Here is a 27,067-nt window from a genome sequence, read left to right on the forward strand (position 1 = left end):
TGTAGTATTTTAATTCCACAGCAGAGAAAGCTATGTAGTCTCTGTGGGGGGGGGGGGGGGGGGGATGGTATTGGTATCGGTTATTGGGCAAACAAGTTTTAACATATTGGCATATCGGATATCAGCCAAAAATCCAAAATTGTGCATCCCTATTAAAAACAGAAATTAAATTTATGCTCAAGACAAACAAGCTATTTCACCACTTCAGCTTGCGTCAATTTTATGAGAAAATAAAAAATTAAAAAAAATCTCACTTCTGAGAGAAAATAATATGAAATCAATATTTATAGGGCTATATTTGATTAGGATTTGGTGGTTGCAGTACCTGGGTTGCTGTTCATGTCTGCTTTAGGGGAGCGGGGTGCTGGCCTGGGAAGGATGCTCTCAGCCAGAGCTTTGGCAGCGGTGGAGTGTTGGGCCTTTTTGATGCTGGTCCCCTCTGCCTCCCACACCTGCTCCCCAAGAGTCAGCTGCACAGTGAAGATCTGAAACAGTGACATGCAGAGAGCATGACATCACCTGACGTAAATAACAAATGAATGATGGGAGTTGTGCACACTGGACATCGCAAGACGTGTTAATACCTGATATTTACTGGTTATTGTGTCATGATTATAGCTTAAACAACCCTTAAATATTTACCTTAGCATGTGCAGGACCTCTCTCTTTGAGGAGCTTGTACTGTGGCTGGATCCTGTTGAAACGGGCTAACTCATTCACCAAGCACATTGGAGTTTTCTCTTTAGGGTTTGCCATGTTCTCCTGGGGCGAATCTTGGACAGAGTCGAGCAGAATACAACAAACTTAGAAAATGACAAAAATTTGGATAGAGAACAGCCTGTAGTGAACTTAATCTGGTGTCACGACTAAGCCTAAGGTCAAAACCCTTGACCTTAAGAACCTTGTGGGACAGGAACTGTCATTTTATTGATTTTAATCCAGAAATACAGGTTCACCCATCCTGAGACTTTCTTGCTTGAAGATTCAAGTGAAAAGAACACTCTCTTTTTTATTATCATTACTATTTTACAAATGTTGATAATCAAAGTGTCTTAGTTCAAACCATTTTAGATGTTGCAGTGAACTAATCAATTTTATTAACTGTGTAATGATTTTTTCTCATGCAAAGTTAGAATTCATGTTGAGGTCTGTTACAGATTTGTATGCATTTTCTGATTTCTGTCTTTGAATGAGCAAGTGTAAGTTGGTCCAAGGTTGGAGTCAAACGCAATCCTCTCAGACGTAAATATAGAGGTTTTGGCACCTGTTTCTGAAACGCGCCAAAACAAAACTCTCTCTGTCTGTGAGAACATTTCTGATCTTTCCATAACAATTCTTGCTGCATTCTAACCTTTTACGTCACAAAACACACCCCGTCTGGTCGGTTCTGGCCAATGGAAGACTCCCGTATGAACCGGGAAAAGGGCTCTTTAAATTGTCGGTACTTCCTGGTCGGCTCAGCTCTGCTCGAGATCTGTAAACTACTCAGTTCTGCTGGAGTGCTGTGAGGGTTCCACTCGGTTCGGTTGAGTTCAGTTCTGTTCAGTTCTGTGCGGAGAAGCCCAGTTCTGGGAGCCGGGAAGATCCTGACATGACAACAGAGCTCTTCCGAGTCATGGGAATATAACACTTTCCACTCGCCACTACTTCTGACGAGCTACAGCCATCCTAAGGAGACGCTGGACAGGTAGCGTTAACGGAACTCCATATCTGCTGATTAATCTCAGAAAGGTAATGAGTCAAGTTTCCTACCAAGCGTACCGAGGTGAGCTGGGTTCTGATGGAGAGTGTCGGTTCTGGTGAACACTTCCCCTCACATACCATCTTTACTCCCTTTAACTTCTTTCCCATCTTTAAACTTTTCTCTCAAGTAGAAATTCTTCCAGATATTTTAGAAATGTCTGTGTAAAGTGCTCATCCACATCCGTGTGGGTAAAAGATCATAGTTGTACAGTTTTCATAAATGTCTGTGGTGAAGCAACGGAAAAATCATGGCCGTATGATTTTTCCTGATTGATTGCTTATGTTGTTATTTTCATAATTTGCCAAATTAATGTAAATGTTTGATGTTAAACTTTGATTCTGTAAATAAATGACCGCATTCATTTTGATGGGTCAAATATAAATGACGTCTCACGTTTGCATTTCATTAAATTCAATGCACGTATTATTCAGTTCAGAAAAATGAGGAATCCGCGTTAATTGATGAATATATCTGAGCATCTGTTCATCTACAAGCCTCATGTACTAATAATGGCCAAAATATGACTGTAAAACCTTTACGTTAGTGTTGGAAGCATAAATACAGACACAGCTATGTCCATTATGAATCACCTGAGTCACTTCCAAATAAAAAAAATCGGTGAAGAAACGCAGTATATTTGCAAAATATTAGAAACACACGCAATTGTGATATATTACATTGAGTTTTTCAGTTTGTGGTAATAATGTTCTACCTGGAGGCGAGGCAGACACAGGGTCGTCCCCATATCCGACTGCAGGAGCGGGGCAGGCGGGTGTGGGGGCCGGGCCTGTGCCGTTGACGGTGGACTGCAGACCCAGGGATCCTGAGCTGGCCATGGCTGCCGGGGGAACTCCAGGGGTGAGGCCAGGACCAGACAAGGGTGCTGCGGTCTGTACTTTCACTTGAGCCATGCTCTATTCCTGTAAACAAATGACAATTAATAATAATAACCACTGTTTTAAAGTTTATTAGAAAAACTCTTTGGCCATGTGGACAACAGTTACCAACCACTTTAACACAATGAAACCACTGTAAGCTTACCCTTTAAAAGTTAATGCATAGCTCTACTTTTTAGAACACAACTTGAGTTTTTCCAGATATTCTTCACAGACTATGCTCTAAGGCTGGAGATCAGAGTCCAAAGTGAACAGCTCCAGGCCTATCTCACATTCTGATCCACTGGTCGTTACTACACCCAAACAATGAGGCTTTATTTGAAGGAGCTTTACTCGTGTTACTGCTGCCAAACACGCAGGAAAAGAGGAGGTAGCCTGTGAGAGTACCCCCTCCACAAGACAATGACCATTTATTGACACTTTATTTCTGATTAAGGACAGGCACAGGGAACAACTATGAGATGGCAAAGGTTTACATTACCAACAGATCTGTCACAGTTGGGATAAATGTCTGCATGCTTGTCTTGATTCAACAAAACTGGATGAAACAACCAGAAATGTCATACTTCCATCATTTTGACCAACATACAGTAAGACTGACAAAGCAAAACACATATCTTCTACAGGGTATGTGAGCTGTAAATTAGCAGTAGGCTTAAACTATATTGGCACCGTACATACAAATGGACAGTTTATCTAAATTACCAGTAATTGTAAAACAAACTATTGCCAAATAAAAAAGAAAGACTGTACTTGTCATGACAGTCCTAAGTAAGCCCAGACAGTGGAAAATGAAGGCGAAATTCAATTTAACCTGATGCAGGCTCAACAAACCTGGTAGAAAAATATAACAAAGTTAATTTAAGTCAGGTCCTCTGGACGGATTCTTCTTGTTGAAACGTTTCGTCTTTAATCCAAAAGACTTCTTCAGTCTGAATAGCTGCAACAAACTCAGTCTTATAAATAGCACCTTCTCACGGTGGATCACCCAGTTTGTTGTTGACATCCAGAACTAGCTGTTCACATGATAAAGAAGGACCATCAGCCTAACAATTGGTCGTTAGTGCCCTGATGGCCGCTTGCTATTCACAGAGGGCTGAGTGATACTAGCAATAACAACATTGTAAGAGGGGGACAATTTAACATGAAGGCCTCCGCCCCTGTTTAACAATGGACGGGTTCTTTTCACAAAGTTGGTGACCCCTGGCTTGCAGATGAGTGTAGACAGCAGAGTCCTGGCTTGATGGTAACTGATCGGGGAAACTAAACAGCCACTGGCCAAAAGGATGGCCCAGCACAGAAGAGCAACACCATCAGGCCAGGACTCTGAGGTCTACACTCATCTCCAGGCCAGCGGTCACTCTTTCAGGGATGAAGATGTTCACATCCTGGACAGAGAGGAACGATGGTTTGAGAGAGGAGTAAAGGAGGCCATCTTTGTGAAAAGAAACCGTCCATCATTAAACAGGGGTGGAGGCCTCCGGGTTCAACTGTCCCCCTCTTACAATGCTGTGATTGCTAGTATCACTCAGCCCTCTGTGAACAGTAAACAGCCATCAGGGTGCTAATGACCCATTGTTAGGCTGATGGTCCTTCTTGAGCATGTGATCAGCTGGTTTTGGTTGTCAGCAGCAAACTGGTTGATCCACTCTGAGAAGGTGCTATTTAAGAGACTGAGCTGAAAACAGCACCTCAGACTGAGGAAGTCTCTTGGATGAGAGACGAAACGTTTCTAGATTTTTTTTTTTTGCTTTGTTTTGCTTTTGTTTTTTTGAATGTCCAGAGGACCAGATTTAACTTTTTTGGATTTTTCTACCTGGATTATTGAGCATGCATCAGGAAATATAACAGATTGTTGAATGCTCGTACATATGTTATATTCTGTGGTTTCTAATATATGTACAGTAATATAATAAGCGATGTCCTCTTTAAAATCAACAAAGCATAAAGAGGGAGTAAAAAACAGTGTAACACCTAATTACACCTATGTGTTTGAATTCATTCAACCTTTATTTATATAGGTTAGTCCCATTAAGCCTCAGAATGCATCTTGTCAAGAAATAATAACAATTCTAGTTTACATTCAAGGGCTGTAAAAAAATTGGAAATTAGTTTCCCTTCCTGAGAGTTCAAAGAACTCAGGAAAAAACAGGACTTTGGTGTCTTTTTCTTGGACGCTTCATCAGATTGTTGTCACCACAACAGACTGAAGCAATACCCTCATTACTACAGATGAGATCCATCGATCTATCTCCCACTATATAACAAGACTCTTGAGATACTTCAACTCCTCTGACTGAGGCAAAAACTCATCATCTACCCAGAAGAAAAGAACTGGGTCAAAAGGCAAAGCTCTAAATTTACTGGTCTGTCTACATTCCAACCCTCACTTATAATCATGAGATATGGATCATGACCAAAAGAACAAGACCCTGAATTTAAGTGACTGAAATTAGCTTCCGCCATGGACGCTGGCTCAGCCTCAGAGATGAGGTGAGGAGCGTAGTAGAGGCGCTGCTCATCTTCACTGACGTAGTTCATGCATCCGAGTATGATGCCTCCTCCTGGGGGCTTTCCAGGCATGAAGCGACCCTGAAGCCGACCCAGAATTTACTGGAGGGCTCATGTATCCTCTCTGGATTGGGAGCGCTTTAAATTCCCCCAGGAGGAGCTGGAGATTGTTGGGTAGAGGGATATCTGGGTTTCCTCCCTGGACATGTTGTGACTAAACCATGGATATGTGGCAAAGGAATAGATGGACGAATGGTTGTTGGAGCACTTTGCATTGTATCAGCAACTTCGGAGAGCTGATGTTCTAGAGATAATCTTTAGAAATTAGAAATGTATTGCTACATTGCTAACATTTTCCACATCATTGTTACAAGAGGAAATAACATCAGCCAAAGATGTATTGAAATGTGTTCTGTTGGCGCTATATAAATAAACCGAATGGAAAACAATATAACGGTTGTTAGGGCAGCTTCGTGTTGTTTACCTAGTTTATTAGCTACGATTACAAAAGCATGTCTTCTTGTGTGGATCAGAAGCTAAAATTTGTATGCCTATGCCTATTTTATGACTGTCTATTGCCCTCAATTGGTTCAGATCTTACCTCACTGACAGATCCTTTTGTGTCTCCATCAAGGATTTTAGTTCCGCAGAGGCAGAGCTTAAATGGGGGGTTCCGCAGGGGTCCATACTGGGTCCCCTCCTATTCTCTTTATACCTGCTGCCGCTTGGTGCTATTTTCCGGAAACACAACATGCCCTTCCACTTCTATGCCGATGACTGTCAAATTTACTTCCCCCTAAGACACAATGGTACATGCTCTATTCAACTGCTGCTCAACTGCCTGGCTGACATCAGGGACTGGATGGCTTTAAATTTCTTAAGTTTCAAAGAAAAGAAGTCTGAAGTCATGTTGTTCCCTCCCAACGACACGATCACAAACCACTGCATCGACCTTTCCGCTCTAACCCTGTCAGAAAAACAAAGAGTCACTAATCTGGGCGTGATAATGGACCCTTCCCTGAAGCTTAACAATCATGTAAACATGATTGTTAAATCATGCTTCTTCCAACTGAGGCGGCTGTCTAAACTGAAGCCCATATTGTCCAAAAATAACCTGGAGACAGTAATACATGCATTCATTACATCTAGGCTTGACTACTGCAATTCGCTCCTGTTTGGTATCAGTCAGACCTCCATTGCACGACTACAACTGGTCCAGAATGTAGCAGCCCAATTTTTAACCAGTACAGGCAAAAGAGAGCACATTACACCATTTTGGCCTCATTGCACTGGTTACCGGTTCACTTTCGAATCCAGTTCAAAATACTCATGTATGTCTACAAATCACTGAACAGTGCCCCCCCCCCCCATCTCTCTGATTTGCTACAACCGTATGTCCCAACACGCTCCCAGAGGTCAGCGGACCAGTTGCTCCTCACAGTTCCAGGAACTCGTCTTAAGCGCAGAGGTGACAGGGCCTTCTCTGTAGCAGGACCAAGACTCTGGAACGAGTTACCTCTGCTTGTCAGACAGGCCCCCTCCCTCTCGGTTTTCAAGTCCCGTTTAAAAACTCACTACTATTCAATAGCTTTCAACACAAGATGATCCGTGTTTTGATCCTGTACGCTCTACACTGGTTAGTCGTCATTATCTGCATCGTTTTTGTCTATATTCTGATTTACCTCATTTTGTATTTTGCTTTGTGTGTTACCTGTTGTTCTGTCTGTACAGCACTTTGGTTGGCCTTGTTGCTGTTTTAAGCGCTTTATAAATAAAGTGGTATGGTATGGTCTATTGTTGTAGTTATTCACTGTTGCCATCACTCTTTGTTAAGAAATCAGGTCTCTCTTGTAAATGAGTCCTCGAGGCTTAATGGGATTAACCTGCATAAATAAAGGTTGAATGAAACAGAGAAAGACGCTCAAAAGTTTGAGAACTACTCCTATGAGTGATGAATGCATTGCCAAAAAAAATGTGCATTTGTTATGGATTTGTTAAATAGAGCAGCACAGGCAAGTGGGTACAGCTTTCATGTTAATGTAAGTTCTGCTGTACTTTAGTTAATGAGAACATGTGTCCTCACAATTCATGGTGGGACTGTTACTAATAGTGCGTTTTTATTAAAGAGATTCAAACACTGCAAGCAAAACCGCGTCTGTATCTCAAACACATCGTCTCAAACTCTTGCTGTAGGCTCACCAAGACACACAAACACAGAGATAACAGCAAACTGGGAGCACTGTTTAATGCCACTACAAGTTCAGAAGATAAATAAAAGCGAACTGAGGTTGGGGCTGAAGGGCTCCGTGCAGCCCAGTGTCCAGCTAGCATGAAGCTAACGGTACCGTTAGGAAAACGGCATTTCCGCCAAATGTCAGCCCCTGAAAACCGAACTGAAGAATGCATCAGCCCGTATGTTGTCATGAACGTGTTCCTGGGCTTTCGTTAGATGAATACATTTTTATTATGCCGCCTTCGGCTGCGGTTCTTTAGCCGGTTGAGGCTCATCATGGCTGAACGGCCGAGAACCCCTCAAGTCTTGCTTTAGCATCTCCATATCGACCCGTTTATAACAAAACGTCTGGGCTAATTCGGGGTATCCTAGTTTAATATACGGGCAGGTGAGCATCCTACTACAAAAGGACAAACATTTAAACGCATTTTTTACCTTTGTCCAGGGCCAGACCCCAGTTACACCTCCAACATTGGCAAACACTAAAGAGAACTGGATGGAGAAGGGAACATACCATGTTATTGGTCAAGAAAAAATACTACTTATGTTCACTTAAAGAAAATAATCCCGGATAATTATACTTATACATAAATATAAAGTTTTATTTGGTTTTCAGTGTAAATATTACCAAAAGTAATATCACTATGTAAGAATCAGAATGAATGAATGACTCGGTCACCCCCGCCGTGATGAAAATGGTTCAGTCTGGGTTAGCTTCCTTGGAGCTCCAACTTTTGCTTGAAAACCCCCGTTCAACCCTTTATTAAGTATGGAACACCATTTGTGCCACTTTAATTTAAAATAAGTCAATAATTATATGTCATAATTATGTCTAAGCATCTCAATATGTGGTGCCCATATACTTTTATTATATAGACTAATACAAAAGACAAGCACATTGGTAATTATATCCATTACATTATGTCTATTAATAATATTTTTTCTTCAAGTATCTGTGATTGCACATATATATGTATATCAAATCATATGTGTAATTGTACATAATATTCATGGGGTTTCGAAACCTATTTTAATTTTTTTGTATATAAGTTATTTATATGCATTCTTTGTATACATATGTTTTAGACATTTATTATGTATATGCACACAATATCTAGCTTGTATTAATACAATGATAAATATTGCCTGTGATAAAGGAGATATTAACTATAGAGGAGGGGTAGGATTAAATAAGTGTACACTTCGTCCTCTTTTAAAAATGGAATAAACAGTGGCAAATTCATCATTTATTTGTGGCTTTCTTCCTTTTAAGTTTTTGTGTACATCTCCACTTTTGTATGGATCTATTTGTGTATTTATATTTTTGTTGTATAACTGTTCGTAATAATAAATAAGAAACACCAATAATTTTTTTTTTAAACCTTGTAGCCAGGAGGTGGAACACCTGGAGAACTGGTGCAGGAAGAACAACCTTCGCATGTGAAGAAGACGAAAGAGAACATCATGTTGCTGCTGATCTGGTTCATGTTGCTGCTGATCTAGTTCCTGTTGCTGCTGATCTGTTTCATGTTGCTGTGTTCATTCGTACTCATCTGCTCACACAGACTCATGTTCGTGCTGCTGTTCGGCGTATTGCTTTTAGTGCTTAGCGTATTTTTAGTTAACGTTTTTCTTAGTTCATATCTTAGATTACTGTTTTTCCTTTACATTTTATACTTTCGTTGGATGTAACTGGGACCCACACAGTTTCGTTCCATGTGGTGCGTATAAGACAAATGAATCATTGAACCAAATGTCTAATTTGTATTTATATCAATATTTGTTGTGCAGTTATATAGAATAAATTATTTGAAAAGTACAGAGACCCAATCGTAATTATTTTCCCCCTTTCTTATTTTATGAGAAGCACGTGGCAAATTTTGAACTTTTTTTTTAACGCTATTTGACAACAAAAAAACACACACACAAAAATCAATTATGACTTAGCTAATTCCATTAGGATCTGCTGTCATAACTATTATGAGATACTATCTCATAATAATTATGACTTAGTAACCCATGAACACGACTCACCCACCCCACCTTGTTTTATTAATTTCGGTAGGCCTACTACTAAATGCTAAGAATAAATATTTTTAAGTACTGTAGTTTTGCTTGCCAACATTCACAGCAAGTTTTTTTTTACAGTTTAGAATATATGTCAACAAAACCTCAAATGTTTCAAAAGTAACACGTTTGTGACAATAAATAATTTTTAAAAATCTGTAGCTGCTGAAGAGATCTTACATTTGTTGTACGGAACCCCAGAAGGGACATGGGGGATTTTTTATCTTTTTGCGTTCCCTCGGGCTCCGTACAGGGGCCCTTAAATTATAACAAAAAATAAATATCTTGTGCAGGACATCAGGTAGATTGCAGGTAGTAGTTACGCAAGTGTTTACATTCTTTTTAAATTTAACTAGATAAAATTTGGTCAAAGAACCTGAACTTTTTACGGCAGTACTGCTATCTAACCAGTAGAGGGCGCCAATGGACCACAACACTGCTGCTGTTCTAAACAATCAGGAATGGGCTCATTACTGAAATATCTTATTTGTCCAATTAAGATCTGGTAGTTTTATTCCAGTAAAATATACAAAAGGCTCCTATAATTGAGAGACACAAACAAAAGTTAAATAAAAGTGAAATTATGCTTTTATTGATTATGAAAATGAACAGGCACCTATTACATGGAGCTTGCACATCCCAGAATAAAAATTTCAAATATAAATAACACACCCTCATTTGTGTTGATCACTCTCACGACAACCTGCAAGCGAAAAGTTCAAACCACGCTGAAAAATAAAAACCAAGTGATTTGCTGCCCACTGGACGAAAGAAAGCCGTTCTGTCTGCGCGTTACAATATTTTAACCACTTAATTTAGCTTCTGTAACAGCAAACTGACCAGGTCCATTACAATGATGGGGGGAAGAAACATAATCATTCATTAAATATTCTTAACAGCTGTGGTATTTTCCTCTAGATCACATTCATCACTCAATTTAAATTCAAAACTGGAGAAAAGCAACATATAAACCAAGTAGGAAACTTCAAGTATCTTTGAAATGACCACAGCCTCTGGGGGTGAGCTCAGTTTTTAAAAACCGTTAAAGAGTAAGGTTTTAAAACTGCATGCATGCCTACTGTGAATTTCATAACCAAATTGTTTGTTTTTGACTGTACACATCCCATTTAGCAGAAAAATCAGATTTGACTAGTTTCTTTTAGTCTTTTACATAAAAACCCAAGAGCACCCCCAGTTAAGTTCCATCACTTCAAAGACTTGTATACACATTAGTTTCAGACAAGTCAACATAACAGTCTCTTCTGGTGAAAATATAGTTAAATTCAAAATATATTTTTTTTTTTTTTTTTAGAGGTGATCTCTTTATTGAAAAAAGTACCTGAGCCAAAACTCTGACATGGTGGGGGGGAATCACAAAAGACTTCTACACACGCTCGCCTTTTCGTCATTCATTGCTGCTCTGGAGCTCCACGGAGGTTTTAAATTAAATAAAAAATACAAAAGAAAGAAGAAGAAGAAAAAAAAACACACTGACCCATCAAAAAGAACCCACGTTCAAAGTATCAGCTAGTCAAAAAAAAAAAAAACAGGCATTTTTAAAATCAAACATTTCAGAGGAAAACAAATTTAAAGCATGTCAATTTAAAAAATATACATTGTACATATAAAACAAACCACAACAAATGTTCTCGTACTGACATTCTTTAAATGGAAGAGAGGTCGCTGCTGCACGTCTTAAAAAAAAAAAAGCTGGACTAACCGGGGCCCAGTCTCAGGAGGAGATGCACACCGAGGTCATCAGATGACTGCAGCATCTATCGCTTCATCTGCCTTCTCCACGTTTGTACCGACATTCTGTCCAGCAGCAGGAAGAACTGCCACCAGGGGCGAGCTTGAAGAACAAGAAAGCTGTGTGCAATGGGCAATTACGAACAAAAACCTGATAAGATGGAGGACTGCTTACAGTACGTCTGCAAGGTGTGGACAACGGACAAGTAGTTCCTTTCCAAACTAGATACTCTCACAGTGCATTTAATAATATTATCAATAATAATAATGGAGAAAAAACAAAAACTGATGAAGCATTTCTTGGGGTTTCGATGGTCAGATCCCTTCTAGAAGATTACGTTTCCATGTCTCTTTGTAGGCCCCAGCATCCATCAGTCATTATTGCACAACACAAAGACCTTAAAGCACCCACACACACAAAAATAAAACAATAATAATAATAATTGTAACACAGGAATTCTAATTGTCTTGACTATAAATCTGCCTTTTCTCCCTCGTTAATCAAAAACGATACATCTCGTGTACTTGTAGATGTCCGTTTATTTTCATTTTCTATGTTACAACCGACTAATCATGTAGCCAACTGCCCCCCCCCCACCCCCCTTCTCCCCCTTTCGGGAAATGCAGTCAAGAGCCTTCAGCGCTTGGTTTCCATTGTTCCAGTCAAAGGTCAGAGTTCAAAGACTGAATGAATAAAAAGTGCTTTACGTAGGTCAGTAGGACTTCGTTCTTCTACGGTTATTACAAAGTTTGTACATTAGCATGTATCATCTGTGAAAAGGAGGGCGGGGGGAGAAAATACAGATGTTCAATTATCTGTGTCCTCTGAATCCAAACAAAGAGTGTGGAAAATACTCACCGTGATACCACCATTTTGTTTTCTTTGGGTTTTTGTTACATGTTCTTACATAAAACGAGTTATCAGGCGGCCGTCGCTGCAGAAAAATAAAAAAAGGACGCATCATTTAACAAGTGCAGACATTTCACAAACTCTTCTACTGCACTGCATACGTACTTTTTCTTTGCAGCTAGACAACATGCTGATAATGCTAAGACAAACTGATTGCACTGAGAGGGCTGGTGACCAATCTTCCGTCAGAATTGATAAACAGATGTGACCGTTGCTATACACATGTGGGTGGACAGGTATATTCTCTCCTGTGAACATTACCTGCACAAGAAAAACAACAGCAGCAGCAATGAGTCGTTATGAACACAAATCACTGGATATGAAAGAAAAACTCTAAAACTGAGAGCACTTTTATAATAAAAACCTTCTTTGGATAAAAGTCTTTTTTTCCATTAATGCAGTGGTTCAGAACACTGGTCTCTGAGGTACACCACCCTGTTCGTTTTAAATGTTCCTCTGCTCCAACACACCTGATTTGAATGAACGGGTGATTAACAGGCTTCTACCGGACCGGAGGAAGTAATTAAACCACTGAATCAGGTGTGTTGGAGCAGAGAAACTTTCCTGTTGTTTGGGCCACCAAGAGGGGACTGCCACTTGGCGGCCATCTTTTAACTTTGATTTGACAGTACTGTGTGTTGGGGTTCTCTCTCAGCTATCATCACACTAAGTTTCAGCTCAATATGAAAAAAAACAAAACAAAAAAAAAAACAGAAAAACAAATTAATAGCCATTTCTTCTTTTAAGCTATGGTGGCCATCTTGGATTTTTGATTTGGATTCAGTATGTGATGGGGGACACTGTCGGCTATAATCACACCTAATCTTTGCTCTATGTGTGTCAAAACAGCTGATTTAAAGCCATTTAAATGTAGTTTAGCTTTGGTGGCCATCTTGGACATTTTATATGAATTCAGTATGTATTGGGCATTGCTCTCAGCTACCAGTACACAAGATTTCAGCTTAAAATCTCTAAAAATGGCTGAGCTATAGCCAGTTGAAATTAGCTTTGACGGCCATGTTGAACTTTTAGAATTGGATCCTGAATATGTTGTCAAGTACTACCACACCAAATTTCAGATCAATACATTTTAAAATAGCTAAGTTATCATATTTTTCCCTTTTGGTTAAGGCAGACATCTTGGATTTTTGATTTGCATTAGGAATGTGTAACAACTCACTCTCAGCTACGACTTTACCAACTTTCAGCTCAATATCTCTAAGGCTGATGGAGTTAGTCAATTTTCTGTTTTCTGAGAAAAATGGCATCTTTGCAAATTACGTCGCCGTGGTAACTCTAAACATCAATAAAAGTAACAGCGCGCGTCATGGTGCCGAGCCGGTCACTTCAGTATAACTTTTTTTGTGGTACATATTGCAGTTCAGGCTGCATTAAAGTTGATAGAAGAGCCTTTCAGGTGGATAACAACAGGTGGCTGCCTTCAGGCAGTCCCTAACTAAAGATGCAGGATGGTGTTCCGCAAGGACCAGGGTTGGGAACCACTGCATTAATGACAGAAAATAATGAGACTTGCTGTATGAACCCAGGCTTAGCTCTCTGTGGCTACATGAGGCGCTGGGATTAGGACAAGTCTGGGGCCAGGATGAGGTGGGAGACTTGAAGGGAAAATACGGGCCAGCGCACTAAAAGAGGCGGCACGAAACTGCAAACATTAAAAAAAAACAATAAAAAAAAAAACTGGAAAGTGGTAGCTATTAAAATGGTGCAAGAGTGAGAGCTGAATGGAAAGATACCAGAAAGGATGTCATGCCTGAAGTGAAACAGCTGAGGGGGGGAGGAGGGGGGTAAAAGTGTAACAATGAGTTCAGGCAGTCTGGCACCGTACAAGCTTAGAGCTGAGTCACAGATATGAACAGAAAGCAAAGATAACTATATTTAAAATATCAAAGCAAACAAGTTCTTTGCTTGCAAATCCTTTAAACATTTACCCCAACACCAACAAAGTGAAAGGCGTTTTATGCACGCTGAGGATTGCACCTATCATTAAAAACTATATGCTTTAGCCTTTTCTTGTTCAGAGTTGTTAACTTTCTACACAATATTTTATAGTGTTGGTTTATATTACTAAAGCGTGAGCATCCTTTTTTGTTGGACTGTTGGACCTAAAATCTTACTTTGCCCTCACTGACCTCAAACAGACTAAGTTCACTTCCTGAATAATAATTAGTCAACCCATGTAAAATAGACGAGGTCAGCTGAGAGCTGCGTTTGGGTTTTTCCACTTTAAAATTAAAATATGTCGGGAATAAATGTCTCGGAAACGTCTGCAAATAAAAGTCAGTATTTTAAACCAAGTTCAATCACTTGACAACATCAATGAAAACTTCAACCAGTGAGGATCACCAGTTTGTCATTGAAACATTTAGCTGCTGTGTTTGGGGCTGATGGTCCAACTTATCAGGACAACAATGGCTTCCAGTTCAAGATAAGGGCTGCAACATGCAGCTAAGTGTTTTCTGAACCACTGCTTCATGAAACACAGTACAGTAGTCCCTCGCTATTCCGCGGTTCGACTTTCGCGGACTCGCTCTTTTGTGGTTTTCCAACAATTATCAACTTTAATATTACTCACGTGATTGGGGTAGTATGGGATAAAAAGTTAACGAGAAAAAAAATACTTTGGACATTTTGTAGTTTTATTTCAATAAGCCTACACTGTAAGGCCAGTCAACTACACTACCCAGAAGCCAACAGTGCTTCCGGCCGCTGTTTTCTGACGAAATGGAGGGAAAGTTTTGATCCGATATGAAACCGTCTAAAAAGTTTGGTCCTTATTCATAGTGACTTTGGTGCTCAGTGGATGCAGAGCCGTACGGAACCGACAGGGAATTGGACCAGAATTACTTCCAGCCTGATGAGTCAATCTGAGAGCTGCCTGCCAGCTCAGGGAGCCTCTCGAGCGGGGAGGCGTTACTTGGAGGTCCGGTGTCTTCTCCGGAGCTCACACAGGCTTTTTACATCCAGGATTTCTTTGGAATATTTGGACTCAATCGGGACCATTGTGTGGTTTTGTTCTGGCTCTCCAAAGGTCCGGCTCTCTCCAAAAGAGTCTGGTCCTCAACGGCTGCAGAGAGCCGATCAGAACCGGATCAAGGCTGGTGAGTCCCCATATAAAATGTTGCAGTAGCTACTGTACAGAACATATAAATAAGCCTGTTGTTAAAATGATGTTTGAGCTTAGAACATTGCAAGGGTGTGGGAAGGGTTTATAAAGCCTTAAAATACATATACATACTAAAATTAACAGTGTTCCTTCTTCACGGTTTTTCACCTATCGCAGGGGTGTGTGGAACGTAACCCCCGCGATAATCGAGGGACTACCGTCCCAACAATGCACTGCAGCAGGACTGTTCTGACAATGTGGCGTTCATGTTTGAGACATTAGAGATGTAGCTCAGATGTTCAATGCAAATGATGAAGGAAGAAAACATGATGTGATTAAAACAAAACAGGCTGTAAAATGAACCAACATCTGTCCAGATAAGAGCTTCACATCGCACACACGCAGTAATTGTGCTTCCTCTTACCTGAGGTGAATCGAAAGGATATCGACTACTAAATTTGAAAAGCAGCTGAAATTTCTCTCCTTCGTACAGAGTGCCAGGTGCTCCTTCCATATCTACAATCCACCTAAAAAAAAGAGGCAAAATAAAATATATAAATGTTTAACATCTCATTTCAAATTGATTATAGCATTCTTTCATTCACCCAAAGAGAACTACAGGATACCTGAACCACAGGCTAAACTAAACCTTAAGTAACTACTAAATATCTACAGGAAATCAAGTTTTCTTCTCAGGTTTGTTTTTCATTTTCATCAGAAATGTGATCCTCTTATATAGACTATGATCCGGGGGCACTCAGTTGGAGCAGCCGATCATCATTTAGTATTCCTGACGTCTAGACACTCCCGACTAATGACGTGTTTGTAGCTTGAAGTGATTGATAAGGAGTACAGGAATTTTCGCCGTATAAGTTGCAGTTTTTTGCACAAATTGGCATGCCTGACACTTATACAGCGAAGCAACATTTATGTTTTTTTCCCCAATTTTTGGCTGAGATCTGGTGATGTCATTCATTCTGACATGGGAAATCTTGAACACTACCATTTTCAGCCACTAGAGGGCCCTTGACTCATAAGGCAAGCCAAGTGTCTCATTAATAGGTAAAAGTGGCTATTAATGAGACACTTGGCTTGCCATACCAAGCCACCTTCGTCTCGCTCCGGAACTCCTGGAGCAAACATCAAATCGGCTGCATTTCACCGCACTGCCCGGGTGAAATGCAGCTAATTTGACCATTAAAGTGCATTTATTAAAGAAAAATTCAACAGAGACACACCTTTACTGTAATGTCGAGCAAACAAATAGTTTTTAGGTGGTTATCTTGTTACATTTCAAAGAAATGCACAGTGACCCATCCCTCTGTGCGCTCCCACAGGCGCAAATCGGCTTTTGAAATGCAGCTGATTTTACCGTCAAAGTGCATTTATTAAGGAAAAGTTAAAGTGAGACACACCTTTGCTATAATTTCGAGAAAACAATTAATTGCTTTTAAGTGTTAATCTTGTTAAACTCTTGTTAGAAGCGACATTTGTGGGTTTTCCACTTTATTAGACATATTTGGCCTGATGCGACGTGTACAGCAGCAAGTATGATAGTTAGAAAACGTGGCAACGCGATGTCACTCGCAAAGCTAAAAAAACTTGACATCAATAATCATAAAGTCAACAGTGAGTGGACAGATACATGTTTTTAGTGAAACTGCTGAAGGCACGCTTATGTGTCTGCTCTGCAACGAGTGCAGCGCCGTGGCGAAGGATTACAACCTGCGGAGGCATTTTTTAAACAAACGCTGTGGCTTCGATCTGACTTTTCCACCTGGTTCGGGCGTTCGCCTGCAAAAAATCTTTGTGCTGTCGGCGTGGCACCACGGATGAAATCCCTCCACTGTCATAAAAACAGTGCTCGCTCCTCCTTAACAAATGAACGCCTGCATCACTGCTTGCAGATCGCTCTTGCATCTTTTGAACCTGACTTTTCTGCCATTGTCCAGTCGGAGACGTGCAATTTCTCTCATTAACATCGTCTAGTCTGGTGTCAGTTTTCATAACTCTGTCCCCTGTAGCATCAAAAATAAGATAAATAAAAATACAACTGTGTAAAGGTTTGGCAAATCCGAGATGGCAGAATAATAAACAGGAGGCATAATATATCGGTTTTGTTTTTAATATTGTTAATAAGAATATTGATACTTTTCTTGCAAGAAAATAATTTTTGAAATATAATTTATTTGAATCGCATAACTTGGTTCTGTTTATTGCATTTATGATTCAATGCAATAAAATAAACAAGTTTAAAAAGGTAACTGATTATTGTAATACTTGGTTTATTTACATAATGACTTAAATGCTGAATGTCCAGCTGAGCTGCTGGCTTTCAGTAACTGTGGCCCCCTGAGCAGTTTAGTTGAATAGCCCTGCTTTACAGCCGCTTTCAACACACGTCAGTGTGTGAGTGACCATAAAGTTCATCTTTAGTTCCTGACTTACTTGGTAATTGATTACAGATCAGGTCAACAGAAAAAGCCTGCCTTTCTTCCTGATTCACAAAGTGCATCACGCCTGCCTTAACCTATCCAAACACTCAGAGCCACAGATTAAAAACAACAAACTGATTAGAAGAGTACAACAAGCTACAGATACAATATTTTGGAAGCTTAGCTGGTGACTGAAAATGAATAATTTTCAGCTTGACCGGCTGAGACTGATGACAGCTTGGAAAATGTGATTACTACTAGTTATTTTTTAAACACGTAAACTAAAAACATCAAATACTGACAAAAAAAGGCTGTTTTTCATACCGGTATTTCTGCACAGTAACCCAAAGCACTTCACTTTTAAATAGTCACTTATAATTGCAGATGCATTAACAAAAAATAAATAAATTCTCAAGGCAGACTTAAATTGGAACCAGAAACTTCTGATTAGGTCTAGAAAAGGCTGCACTCGTTCCATCTCCTACGTTAATTTGTCAAAGTGTTCAACTTGAAAATATTAGAGATGCACCGATCTGATATTAATATCGGTATCAGCCCCGACATTTAAAAAATTTCTTGATCGGGTATCAGTGACAATGTGACCAATCCACAAGGGCAGATCTATTCAGTCTAAGTCTATGCTTTGTGCTCTGAGTGACGTCATGCCTTGGCGAACTCACAGAACAGATCGTTTTCAAAATGGAGCGAGCGAAAGTATCAGCCATCTGGAACCATTTCACACTACCTCAGCCAACACATTCGACAGCTACGTGCAATACCATATTTTTGCTGCATAAGTCATGGTTTTTTTGCATAATTTGCATGCCCTACTAATTATATGCCTAAGCGATCTATTTATGGATTTTTCCCATATTTATAAACCAAATTTTGGCTGCAATATGACCGTTTTCATTCATTCTGACTGAAAATATTGAACACTACCATTTTCAGCAGCTAGATGGCACCAGAGCAGTATGGCATGCAGTTGTGTCATATAATAGGTAAAAGTGGCTGTTAATGAGGCAATCGGCTTGCCATACTTCCACCTTTGTCCAGCTCGTTTGGAACAACAGTCAAATCAGCTTCATTTCACTGAACCACCCTGGCAAAATGCAGCTCAGTGCATTTATTAAGTCAAAGTTCAATTGAGACACACCTTTGCTATAATGTCGAGCAAACAAATAATTGTTTTTAAGTGTTAATCTTATTAAATTCTTGTTAAAGTCCTCACGTGTATGCTCCCGCAGCCACCATTTCAGCGGTGACATATAATAGATGCAGCGTATACGGTGAAGTAACGCATTTATGGATTTTTCTACTTTATTACACATATTTGGGCTGATGCGACTTATCGGGCAGTGCGACATGTACGGCAGAAAATACGGTAAGTGTGCAGCGACTGTTCCAAGGGTTGGCACTAAAACTTCCAGCTATAACACTACCAACTTCATTAATCAAGCAGCTCCAGAGATTTCACCCTAAAGAGCACGCCAAGTTCGTTGAACGGAATCAACAGAAAGGAGGTGGCATGAAGCAGATAACTTTGAAGGAGATGAAGGGAAGTGGTGAAAAGTTTCCACCTAATAGTGTACAGGAAGCAAAAATCACTGGAAGGATACTGAACTTCATTGTCATGGATGGAAAGCTGCTCTCAATTGTTGGGGTAAGAGATTCCAGCTACTAATTAACCACCTGGAGCCACGCTACGACAAGGTAAGCCGAAAATATTTGTCGGAGACGGCGCTACGTGAACTGCACGGGAAAGTGTGCAAACACATATTGGAGGAGATAAAAGATGTCAAAGCGATAAGTTTCACGACAGACATCTGGAGCTCTGACGTTTCCCCCGTGTCACTTTTAAGTTTAACAGCGCACTGGCTGGATGAGTTTTGTGCCACACAGTGCAAAGTTAAATGCAGCAAACTTTCATGGGTCACACCAGCGAAGCAGCTAGTCTGAAGGAAAGGTTTGACAAGTGGCAAATTCCATTGAGCAAAATCTATGAGATTCTGAGGAACACCAGCAACATGAGAAAAGCGATGGACAACCTGGGGGTGCATAGCGTCGGCTGCGTTGCATGTACAATCCAGCTAGTTGCACAGTTTCTCTGTATCAGATCGGCATCGACCGACACTAAACCTCAGATATCTGTATCGGTATCGGAAGTGGAAAAAAGTGGATCGTGCATCCCTGGAAAATACACGATTCAATGGGGAAGGTTCGAGTGAAAAAAAGGCTCATATTTTTAAAACAACTTTTTATCTCTATTCTGAAGATGAAGGTGTTCACTTATGATTTTAATTTTAATCCTCTTCTTTTATGCAAAACATTCTCTACTATAGCAGCACGGTGGCGCAACTGGTAGAGCTGCTGCCTCTCAGTGAGCAGGTCCCTGGTTCAAACCAGGTGCCTTTCTGGGTGGAGTTTGCATGTTCTCTCCGTGCATGCGTGGGTTTTCTCCAGGTACTCTGCTTTCCTCCCACAGACCAAAAACATGCATGTTAGGCTGATTGGTAACTCTAAATTGTCCCTAGGTGACTGAGAGAGTGAATGGTTGTTTGTCTCATTTGTCTCCCTGTGATGGACTTACGACCTGTCCAGGGTGTACCCCGCCCCTCGCACAGTGATTGATGGACATGGCACCAGCGACCCCCGTGACCCAAAATGGAAGAAGCGCATAAAAGATAATGGATGGATGGATTCTCTGCTATAGTTATACAAAGTTTTCGATTTACAAAAATAAATGTCTTTTTATTAGCTCTGAGCTTCGTCTTAGATTTAAATACAAGACATTCAAGTGAGGATTTATTGGTTTTAAATCAAACGGTCACCTCAACCAGAGTAAAGTAGGGGGTTTTGTTGTTAAGAAAAAAATAAAATAAAACGAAAAAGGTCACATAAAGTGTGCTGCCAACTCTGCAATAACTGGAACCAAAAGCTCTCTGTCTGACTCCAGTGACATTCAATATTCGACGGGGTTTTGACAGTGCTTTGGTAATAATGTGATACTTCATTGATTTGGTGGATAAAATCTATTTTTGCTTCAGTCGCCCAGCTACAATCCTGTGCTGGTAGCAATTCAATCCTGATGTAATGGTCGCAAAAAGAAAAGCACACAGTGCTACCTGCCACAATTCAGCGTTTTTCTAACATAAAGGTTAAATGTAGTTTAAGGCCAAACAAACTGAATGTCCAGAGAAAAACCTGTGTGAGGTTTTTGTCTTCTCAAAGTAGACTTGAAGGTGACTAAATGGGGTCGACAGCAGACCACGTTCGCTTATTTGTTTTTAACATAAAACTAAAAAGCACGACGAGATTAGGAAATGTCAGTCAGTCAGTGAGTGCAAATGTCAGTCTTTGATGACTTTTGTGAGAAAGGAGCCTGTTAAAACTTTAGATAAAAGCATGAATCCTGATATAATCCACACAGAATAGCCTAGGACAAAATCTCAAAGTGTCCAGTGTCCTCCATAACCTGCTGATTCTATGACTCAGGCAACAAAGCTAACAATAGATCCATTAGAGAAGGAAAATAAAAAGGTCAAACTGTGTAAATATGCTATATGAGAGAGACAACAGTGTTTAAAAGCAGTGGTTTTCTTATTTATAAGCTTGGCTCATTATCAAATCATAATCTAATGAACAGCAGAGAGTCAGGCTGTACTATAATAAACAAAATGATCAAAACTGACTCATCGTCATCTTATTGTCGCCACATGGCAGTCACCAGTGGGTTGTTTTGGTTTTCCTTTTTGGATAAGGTCATAATCACTGTAAAGCAGAAAAAGAAGGGCTGAAGGGCAAATCTCTACAGCTGTCAATCACTATACCTGAAATCCAGCTCTAAGCCAGACCTTGAGAGTCGAACAGAAAAAGGCACACCCACACATACCATCGAAAACCTGATCACAGAAGCTAGCTGAACTGGTCGGGAGACTCGTCAGCCATGCGCAACAATCATTGCCTTCGTTGCCCAGGCGACCGTTTTGGAATGAGGACGATGGGAATGTATTTAATCAATTCTTGAAATCTGATTTACTGATATTACCAGGTAATACACTGCCTTTTGGAGGCAGCACCATAGTGCAGCAATGATGCTGGAAGGCAGTGTGCAAGGTCACAATGTTCAAAGTAGAAAAAACAACAATCTGAATGACGACTAGAAAATCAAAACACACCGAAACAATGATGTGGCTTTAAACGAAGGCCAAAATCAGAAAAGCAGCCTGCGTTCCTTGTTACTTAAGCTCAGCTACTTCATGCTAGCCTTTAAATATTTTATAAGGGGGGAATAGTGACACTGTGCATTACTCGCTTCTGAGGGGCCCGGACTGCCAGTCAAAGGAATGACCCAAATTCTTCCTCACTACAGGGGCTTTGTCTTACCTTCAAGTGAAACTGTAGCACTAGCAACCTTTATCACATGCTCAAAACACACCTTTTCACAGATACTGGTATTTGCTCACAGAAGCCATCTTTTATCAGTGATCACGTCAGACTGGAATGATGGTGCTCCAATAAAACAGAAGTACTCACTGCGTGATGGTGTTCTGTACACTTTTCTCATTGAGCGTCATTCCTGGGGGTGGATCATTTTGCAGGGCTAACAATTCCTTTTGTAGCCTTTTCTGTTGGAGAGATATGGTTTTAATGTTCACGATGCTGTTAAAGCATGCTAAAATATAGTAAACATAATTTAACATTTCTGTGAAGTCGAACAAACGAAGAGGGAAAAAAATGCCAACTTATTCCATCATTTCCATAAAAAGATAATCAATAAAAGCATTAAAATGCAACAGAATTTAGTAAAAAAAAAAAAAGATCAAATATTTGCATTTCCAAACTTGTCTTTTAAAACGGAGTGGCAGGGCAATTAAATAAATGCAAGAGGTCTTAAAATTGTACTTTTTTCATGAGCTTTATATAATTTCTTATGCAGCATTTTTTCCTTTTCATTTAAGCTTTATTTTGACTTTATTTACTGAAAACAGCCAAACAGCACATTAATAATGTTTTTTTTTATTATTAATAGATTGTTTTTATAAGTGAGTTCAGGACATTTGAGGTCATTTTGTTCTTACTTGGGAGTTTGAGGGGAAGCTGTCTTGTTTTCGAGACAGCTTTTTAATGGAACACCTGTTCAGGTCGACAGGAAACAGTAGCTGCTCTTATCTGCGCAGCGTCGCGTTAGCTGGATGCGGTAACGTCGGCCAAAACAGCAACACCGACATTTTTAGATATTTAAAATCACATCCCTTGGATTATCATCCCCGTTCTCATAAAACAAAGCCCAACATGAAGCTAGTTTTAAGAAGCTAGTTTTCTCTCCAGCCTCGGTTTGCCGTTGATGATGATGATGGGGCTAGTTGTGCTGCTCGCGCTAAAGCTGAGGTTTAATGTCACGTCACGGCTTTAACCTTCGTGTCATGGCGGCTTTTCAACCAATACGTACAGGTAAACACAATAGTTCACAAACGGCAAAAGTTACAGCAAACGAGAGATCCGATAAATGATAAATATGTGCTCGCTGTCGGTTGTACTCTTACCTGCATCGACGCCATATTGGAAACCCCTCCTCCTGCATCAGCGCAGAGGAGGATGCTACGTCATGAGGTCACGTGACCAAAGAAGGTTGTTTTGACTGATAATTTCGCAACAGACGTAAGTGGGAGGGGCCAACACCCAGGTCACCTTTTGACGGTGGCCCTGAAGCGCAAACCACAATGTAAGTTTTTAATTTGTAGTTGTGGTTTGCAGGACAACCGTACATTTTACTGACTTAATTTCTTTAGTAGACCAAGTAGAGACTGTGATGTAAGATATTTTAATTTGTACTATTTTGTTATGCAGCAAGTCAATTACCCAGATTTTTTTTTTTTTTACCCATGTCTGCCTGTATATGAGAAAGCTCCTGACTGAAAGTAACTTTATACAAGTGGCTATCATAGAAGTTTGGTATCTTGGATTCCATTTGAGTTCAAACAACCCATCCATCCATTCTCTTCCGCTTATCCAGGAGGCATCCTAACCAGATGCCCGAGCCACCTCAACTGGCTCCTCTCGATGTGGAGAAGCAGCAGCTCTACTCAAACATTCAAACCACCCTTGTGCGCAAATCTCATTATAAAGATTTGCCTGTCTCACATCTTCCAAGTCAAAGGGTCATTTATAATTTGGACATTTTTGATTAACACAGCACTGAGTAGTTGTGAAGTTTCTTAACCTATGTGGATTTTTTTTACTTTTAATCAAAATTTCCTGCTTCAAATGAGATGAGATACAAGCTGTCACCGGACCGATCAAATCAATCTGAAGTATAAAACTGTCAGCAATCAAATAAAAATGCTTTGTATTTTTCACCTTAAACAAATTCACTACATTCAAAAGTACTAAGCACTGAAGTACAATGTGATCGAAGTTCAGTTTCATTCTTAAGTTGAGAATTTGTTGCAAACTGAACAGTACTTGCTTTTCTTAAAAGCAAACACACCCTGAGCAAAATAACGCAACCAAAGGCCAATAAACTTTAAAATTCTCTCAGATTGTTACTATAGGGGACACAAATTACATTTGTAGCTGAAAATACACCACCATGCTTTAAAACAATTAAACCTACACAAATTGGGCAATCCACCATAACTTTCCACATTGAAACTTTTTTTTTTTTACAATTTATGCAACCTTATAAATGATGTGGGACAAATACTAATTAATGTATTTTACACATATATCTGCCAACTTTTCATTTGTCATTTAAGTATGTTTGGTGTAAATGTATCATTTAAGATGCCTGTATTTCATCAGGAGCAACAGACAATAAAAACAAAGTGCTCACCATTTAAGTCTTTATTAGGATGAAGATGTGAGGATGTTTGTGGAGTTATCTCCAGCTTTCCTGCCTTTTTAAAATGGCATATTTTGTAATACTAAGTCAATTTTGACATATACAAGAAGCAGAAACCAAAAAAAAAAAAAAAAAAAAGTGTCACGTGAAATATATGGCAAAACAAATGTTAAATACTCAAGAACCAGTTTTAAATTTTACATTCGTTTTGAAACTTTAGCAATCCAAGAAGTTTGCAGCCATGAGCAGTTCCAGTGCGATCTCAGGAGCGATGGGGAATTCGGGGATTTCTGTGGAGCTGTTGGTGTAGCGGACCTTGTAGGTGAAATACATGCAGACCTTGGACAGGACATGAGACGGTATTTCCCTGAAGTTCACTTCGTTGGTTTCATTTTCAGCGAACTGTCCTGCAGGTAAATGGGTGAAACAGATTTCAGGGAGTTTCATAGTTTTTTGTTCATTAAAGTAGATCTTTTCAGCACTCATCTGTAGTTCATCACTATATTTATTATCAAAAATTTGTCAAAAACATTGCTCCACAACAAAATGACAATCTTAATTCAATTATTACCTAAAAATAGTAAAAGAGATAAATAAACTCACAAAGCATTGAATATTAAAACTAAGTTATTGTTTTCAAAAGAATTTAGCAATTCTATGGTTTAAAAAAAAATTGTATAAACGGGTACCAGAAGACAAGAAAATAGTGTGCAGCAGTTTGCAGAATACCTTGAACATGTTTAGATTGTGACTAATTAATTAAAGAAATAAGTAAAACTGTTGAAACAAGACAAGGAAGCAACTGATCAGGTTAAATGTACACGTTTAAAAAAACAAAGCAAAAAAATAATAAAAATTCTATTTCATTGTTACCAAAAAAAACATACTATAAACCGTCTAGTTATAAAGTTGTCATATAGAATTATATTTAACAAGGACATAACCCCTAGAGGATGGCACATGGCTCAGTTGGTAGAGCTGTTGCATCTTAGCAAGAGGTCTCCGGGTAAAATCCCGGTCCGGGGGCCTTTCTGAGTGGAGTTTGCATGTTCTCTCTGTGCATGCGTGCGTTTTCTCCAGGTACTCCGGTTTCCTCCCACAGACCAAAAACATGCATGTTAGGCTGATTGGTAGCTCTAAATTGCCCCTAGGTGTGAGTGAGAAAGTGAATGGCTGTTTGTCTCGTTTGACTCCATTTTTTTTACCTTTATTTAACCAGGCAAATCCCACTGAGATCACAGATCTCTTTTGCAAGGGAGGCCTGGGCCTGAAGTCAGCTGTGTCCCTGTGATGGACTTGCAACCAGCACAGTGATAGCTGCATATGGGCACCAGTGTTCCCCATGACCCGAAAAGGAAGAAGCAGGTAAAAGATAATGGATGGATGATCCCTAAGTGGACAGCACTGAATGCATTTAGGAAAAAAAAATCAAATCGAGTGTCAAAAACTGTTTGGTGCTGCATTCACAAATTTACTTTACCATGCAGGGTGGTAGGAGAGTTGGTGCCCATCTTGCCCACATAGTGCCCACAAGTTGTTCTCAGTAAATTTAACAATCCGACACATTTTCACACTTCAACAAGTAAATTATATTTTCAGTCTTTCAGTTAGCTGAAATCAAACCATTAATGATTAAGAATTTAAAACTTTACCTACAGGTACAAGCTTTCGGTTCAAACAGTGTTTTTTGAGAACAGACATAATTGGTCAAATTACAAATGTCTATTTTTGTAGTTCCAAATACTAATACTAATATTTAGAAAATATCTAAGTAGTCCAGCAGTCTGAAGAGAAAAAACACTTTCAAATCACTGCCAAAAAGCAACAAATTTATTCTAGAAGTGTCAATAAATATATATAAAAAGGCTACAAACACCAAATTAATTTTTCTAAATCTAAGCTGTAAATCAATCGTTTCAGCAACTACCACAATGACAATTACGTCTTCTGAATTGCATTATTATTATCGAGTTATATTTTCTGAATCCTCACCTGGCCCACTTAACATGGCTTTGATGGTTCCAGACGTCAGGGCATGTTCTCTCTTCACGATGAATTCATGGCCATCTGAAGAGATCAACTTCACATACATGGCATCTGGCCCTTCACAGCCACCGTAGGTCCGCTCCTCGCCATCTATCAATCACCCAAAAAACCTGATAATCTCAAAAATGCAATCTAAATGCCACACTGTTGCAAATACATTTTAAGAAAGTTTGCATGCTTTAGACCTCAGTTCTTAAACTGAAGAACAGATTTAACTGCATATCAACAAACTAGTATAAAGTAAGGATATAAATCATACAAATACACAGTTAAATGTGTAAAATTAGATCTCTCACCCATCTTGTTCCGGGATTTCAGTCAATCCTGGAGGTTAAAATAAAAACATAAGATCATTTGGACGATCAGATAAAAGTTTGAATAAAGCAAGAGTCCTAAGAACATAAAGCAGAGTCAATTCGGGTTGACATTTATGTAAAGTTACAATGTTTTTTTTATATATTTATATATATATATATATATATATATATATATATATATATATATATAT

The 27,067-nt window shown here is 39.5% G+C and overlaps 3 protein-coding genes across 5 annotated transcripts in view; all 3 read right to left on the reverse strand.

Moving 5' to 3' along the window:
* The window catches only part of stau2 (staufen double-stranded RNA binding protein 2), a 111,864-nt gene extending 103,986 nt beyond the window's left edge, over positions 1–7,878 (reverse strand). For all 3 annotated transcript variants that reach the window (XM_037693888.1, XM_037693889.1, XM_037693886.1), the window contains exons 1-4: positions 7,820–7,878; positions 2,457–2,664; positions 643–773; positions 326–485 (exon numbers count right to left, since the gene is read on the reverse strand). In XM_037693888.1, the coding sequence (XP_037549816.1) occupies positions 326–485; positions 643–773; positions 2,457–2,655 (490 nt within the window). In that variant the 5' untranslated portion in view covers positions 2,656–2,664; positions 7,820–7,878. The remainder of the gene's footprint in view (positions 1–325; positions 486–642; positions 774–2,456; positions 2,665–7,819) is intronic.
* Positions 7,879–10,016: 2,138 nt separating this feature from the next.
* On the reverse strand, positions 10,017–23,266 carry ube2wb (ubiquitin conjugating enzyme E2 Wb). Its single transcript, XM_037694250.1, has 6 exons — positions 23,216–23,266; positions 22,206–22,297; positions 15,659–15,761; positions 12,216–12,371; positions 12,060–12,135; positions 10,017–11,971 (listed from the first exon to the last, which is right to left on the reverse strand). The coding sequence occupies exons 1-6, from the start codon at positions 23,228–23,230 to the stop codon at positions 11,958–11,960; spliced, it is 456 nt and encodes a 151-aa protein (XP_037550178.1). The 5' UTR covers positions 23,231–23,266; the 3' UTR covers positions 10,017–11,957.
* A 1,389-nt stretch (positions 23,267–24,655) lies between these two features.
* Positions 24,656–27,067, reverse strand: part of LOC119426217 (elongin-C) — a 2,914-nt gene continuing 502 nt past the window's right edge. Inside the window, exons 2-4 of the mRNA XM_037693763.1 lie at positions 26,856–26,883; positions 26,506–26,649; positions 24,656–24,920 (exon numbers count right to left, since the gene is read on the reverse strand). Coding sequence (XP_037549691.1) covers positions 24,730–24,920; positions 26,506–26,649; positions 26,856–26,859 — 339 coding nt within the window. The 5' untranslated portion in view covers positions 26,860–26,883 and the 3' untranslated portion in view covers positions 24,656–24,729. The remainder of the gene's footprint in view (positions 24,921–26,505; positions 26,650–26,855; positions 26,884–27,067) is intronic.

The sequence above is a fragment of the Nematolebias whitei genome, chromosome 20, assembly GCF_014905685.2.
Source record: "Nematolebias whitei isolate Nwh7 chromosome 20, NemWhi1, whole genome shotgun sequence".
Classification (NCBI taxonomy): domain Eukaryota; kingdom Metazoa; phylum Chordata; class Actinopteri; order Cyprinodontiformes; family Rivulidae; genus Nematolebias; species Nematolebias whitei.